The 3,164-nt window shown below is 30.1% G+C and overlaps 1 protein-coding gene across 1 annotated transcript; it reads right to left on the bottom strand.

Moving 5' to 3' along the window:
• Positions 1-513: 513 nt before the first annotated feature.
• J8 (Chaperone DnaJ-domain superfamily protein) lies at positions 514-1,822 on the bottom strand. The gene is made up of 3 exons (XM_020347313.3): positions 1,324-1,822; positions 1,144-1,212; positions 514-871 (listed from the first exon to the last, which is right to left on the bottom strand). The coding sequence occupies exons 1-3, from the start codon at positions 1,546-1,548 to the stop codon at positions 683-685; spliced, it is 483 nt and encodes a 160-aa protein (XP_020202902.1). The 5' UTR covers positions 1,549-1,822; the 3' UTR covers positions 514-682.
• Between the last annotated feature and the right edge of the window lie 1,342 nt (positions 1,823-3,164).

The following is a 3,164-nucleotide window of genomic DNA, read 5'->3' as shown; positions in this document are numbered from 1 at the left end:
TATTTAATTTTGAAAATTTCTAAATTAATTACCTTTTTTTTTTTTTAAATAATGCTATTCAATTTTAAATTTGAACCGATTGATTTGGATTTATTGTGCAATAGAGAAAATAGAAAAATACAGTTTACCATTTGGGATAAGATATAAATTTATTGCGTGACGTGTTGGCAGCCATTTCCATTTGCGATTCGGAATTGGATAGAGATAAACATGCGGAGAGCAGATTCACCAATCACCACACTGCACACTGTTCATCCCTTCAACCATTTCGTCAGGGAAACATTTTTCAACACACATTTTAAATTCAAGACAGTAAAGTCTGCCTTTAATTTAAAGTATTTAAATGTTGAGATGAATAAAAAAAAACACTCGGTAAGTAAAGGATAGCATCAATTATATATGACTACGACACATTTGTATTTATTTTAATGTTCAAATAATGATTGTTTACATTAATATTATTATGAGATGGAAGCCTTTCATTTGTCTTTAACTTGAAGGATTAAAGAGACATTTCCTCTTCTTCAATTATGCATAGAGGACTTTACATTCAATTATTTAATATAATATAATATATACAAAGTACACCAACCAGCACCTTTGGTGGGACAAGTAGGTCAAGAAGAGACCCACTTTAACTAATGCACAATCATGATATGATTGAATAATTACATTTACAATTTCAAATGTAAGGATTAATATGAGAGGTATAGTCACGAATTCCTGCTCCTTCCCACCCCATCCACTCCTCCCACATGTCCCAATCTGGATCGTTCATTCCCCTCAGTGGCTCATCAATTCCACCATCATCATAATATGCCTCATAACTTTGTGCCTCATTTGATTCCCCTCTCAAGTTCGCCATCACAATCTGCGTTCAAACAACCAACAATGAAATCTCAATTACGAAACTGTCGTGTTGGCCATAAATAAACAAAAAAGGCTCATGATATAATGTTGCTTTTGTTGCACTTTAACATATTCTCATTGGGAGATTATCATGTTAAGAAATTTCAACTATTTGGTCACACTTTAAACAGTTATAAAAAATCAAGCACTTTTATGTTCCATTATGCTTCCAATATCATTTTGAGTACTCTTAGGAACTGAAATTTAGAAAAGGGTTGGTGTAGGATAACTCACATCATAAGCCTCGTTGATTTCGTGAAACTGTACCCCACAATTGTTACCTCTGCACACATCTGGATGGTACTGAAGCAAACACAATAACACCAAATAATTAATATAAAAAATCAAAATTGAAAAACCAAATATGAATTCAATAAATTGGGGGAAAAAATATTATGGGAATGAAATTCAAACCTGCAAAGCAAGCTGTCTGAAAGCCTTCCTAACCTCAGATTCAGAAGCCCCCTTTTGTATTCTCAAGGTCTTATAAGGATCCATAACAGAAGAAGAAGAAGAATAATAAGAACAACAAACCCTTGATTTGTTGTTCTTCCTTTCCCTTCGTTTGAATTTCATCCAAGAAGCAGATGAACCGTTACCAGCAACAACCCCAGAAGTTGCAGCAGCAGCAGCAGCCATTGCAGAAATGGTCTTAAATCTCACAAATAAAAAAAATATCAAAGGCAGAAACTCAAAAGGACCCAGAAAGCCTCTGGCTATAAATAACGAAACTTTGATCTTTTGATGAATGTTTTGGTTTGGAATGGATCAATGGGCACGGCAGGTTGATTTGATTGGGAATCTGTCGGAACCCTAAAATATTGGGTTGATTTTCCCTTTGTTTGAATAATAATAATAAAATAATAATTGTAGAATAGAGCAGAGGATAGGCAAATAAAGTAGTAGAGGGTAAGCGTGGAACGAAAGGGATTTATATAGAAAAGAAATTAATGGTGAAAATGGGAGAATCTGATGTGGGAGGGTTCATAGTTCTTATCCATTGAGTCAAGGGTGACGTGGCTACACAAATTTAATGGAAAGAGACAGAAAAAGTGAGAGGGAAAACAACTGCTGACACGGATGCTTGTTGCCCTTATCTTATCTCTTCTTTACTTTTTATTTCCTCTCAATTCAAGCCTCTCCTTTTATTTCTCCCCAATTTTAGCTACCAACATTTTTCTTTCAATACATTATGACTTTAAATTTATTATAAGGGATGAAAAATGTGTTTTTGCAGACTTTTTTAACTCTTGTTTTGGGAGAAATTGTTGCTAAATATGACATTAAAATGACTTGGTAAAACCCTAACATTTGTCACTATAAAAAAAATATGAGAATATACTCTTTTAAATATATTAATCGATTAAATTTTATTTGAAAACCTAAATTTTGTTAGTTTCATATTATATTTAATTTTAATTTTAATTGTATAATTTTTAATAAATTTTAACGAATATTGATAGATGCATTAGAAAGAAAGAGTGTATTATAAAATGTTACCAGCATTCTTCTTAATATCAATAATCATCTATTACACATCTTGCATTATCTAATTAGTGAAATTTCAACTATCATTATAATTTAAGATTTTTACTCAAACTAAGGAAATAATAAATATATCATATTTTTATTTTATTTTACTATAATAACTCATCTTTTCGATAAATACATTATTTTAAATTGTGATAATTCAATAATTTATGAAAGAATTAATTAAAATAAAATAATTAATATTATATTAAAAAGTGAATATATCATTTATATTACAAAGACGAAAGAAAGAAATACAATAGATATAATTAATTTTTTCACTAAATACTCTTTAAGTAAAAAGACTCATTTTTATTAGTACGCAACTATTTCTCATTTTTTCGAACACTTAATATTGATATTATGTTCAATCCTTTTACTTTAAAAACAAGGACAAGAGATAGTATTAACTTTGACATTAAAATCTTTATATATGTAATTATTGAATTTGTTATCATTACTGCAAGGATTATCGTGAAACTCATCTAAAAGATAACTCTCACTTAACATCACAACAAATAGTATAAATATTAATTTCTTCCAAATAAGGAATATAATTTCTATTAAATTTGTTCGAAAGCATATGAGAGTGGGATATTCTTATTCTCATCCACCACATGAGAGTGAGATATTCCTATTCCCTTCCATCACTTTTAGAATTTGTTCGTGAGCCCTTCGTCTTTCTTAAATTCTTTACCGTTGGAACAAATTTTAGTATTTCAAGT

Source organism: Cajanus cajan, chromosome 5, assembly GCF_000230855.2.
Source record: "Cajanus cajan strain Asha chromosome 5, NIPB_CcT2T_4, whole genome shotgun sequence".
Lineage (NCBI taxonomy): Eukaryota > Viridiplantae > Streptophyta > Magnoliopsida > Fabales > Fabaceae > Cajanus > Cajanus cajan.
This window is presented reverse-complemented; position numbering and strand designations above follow the sequence as displayed.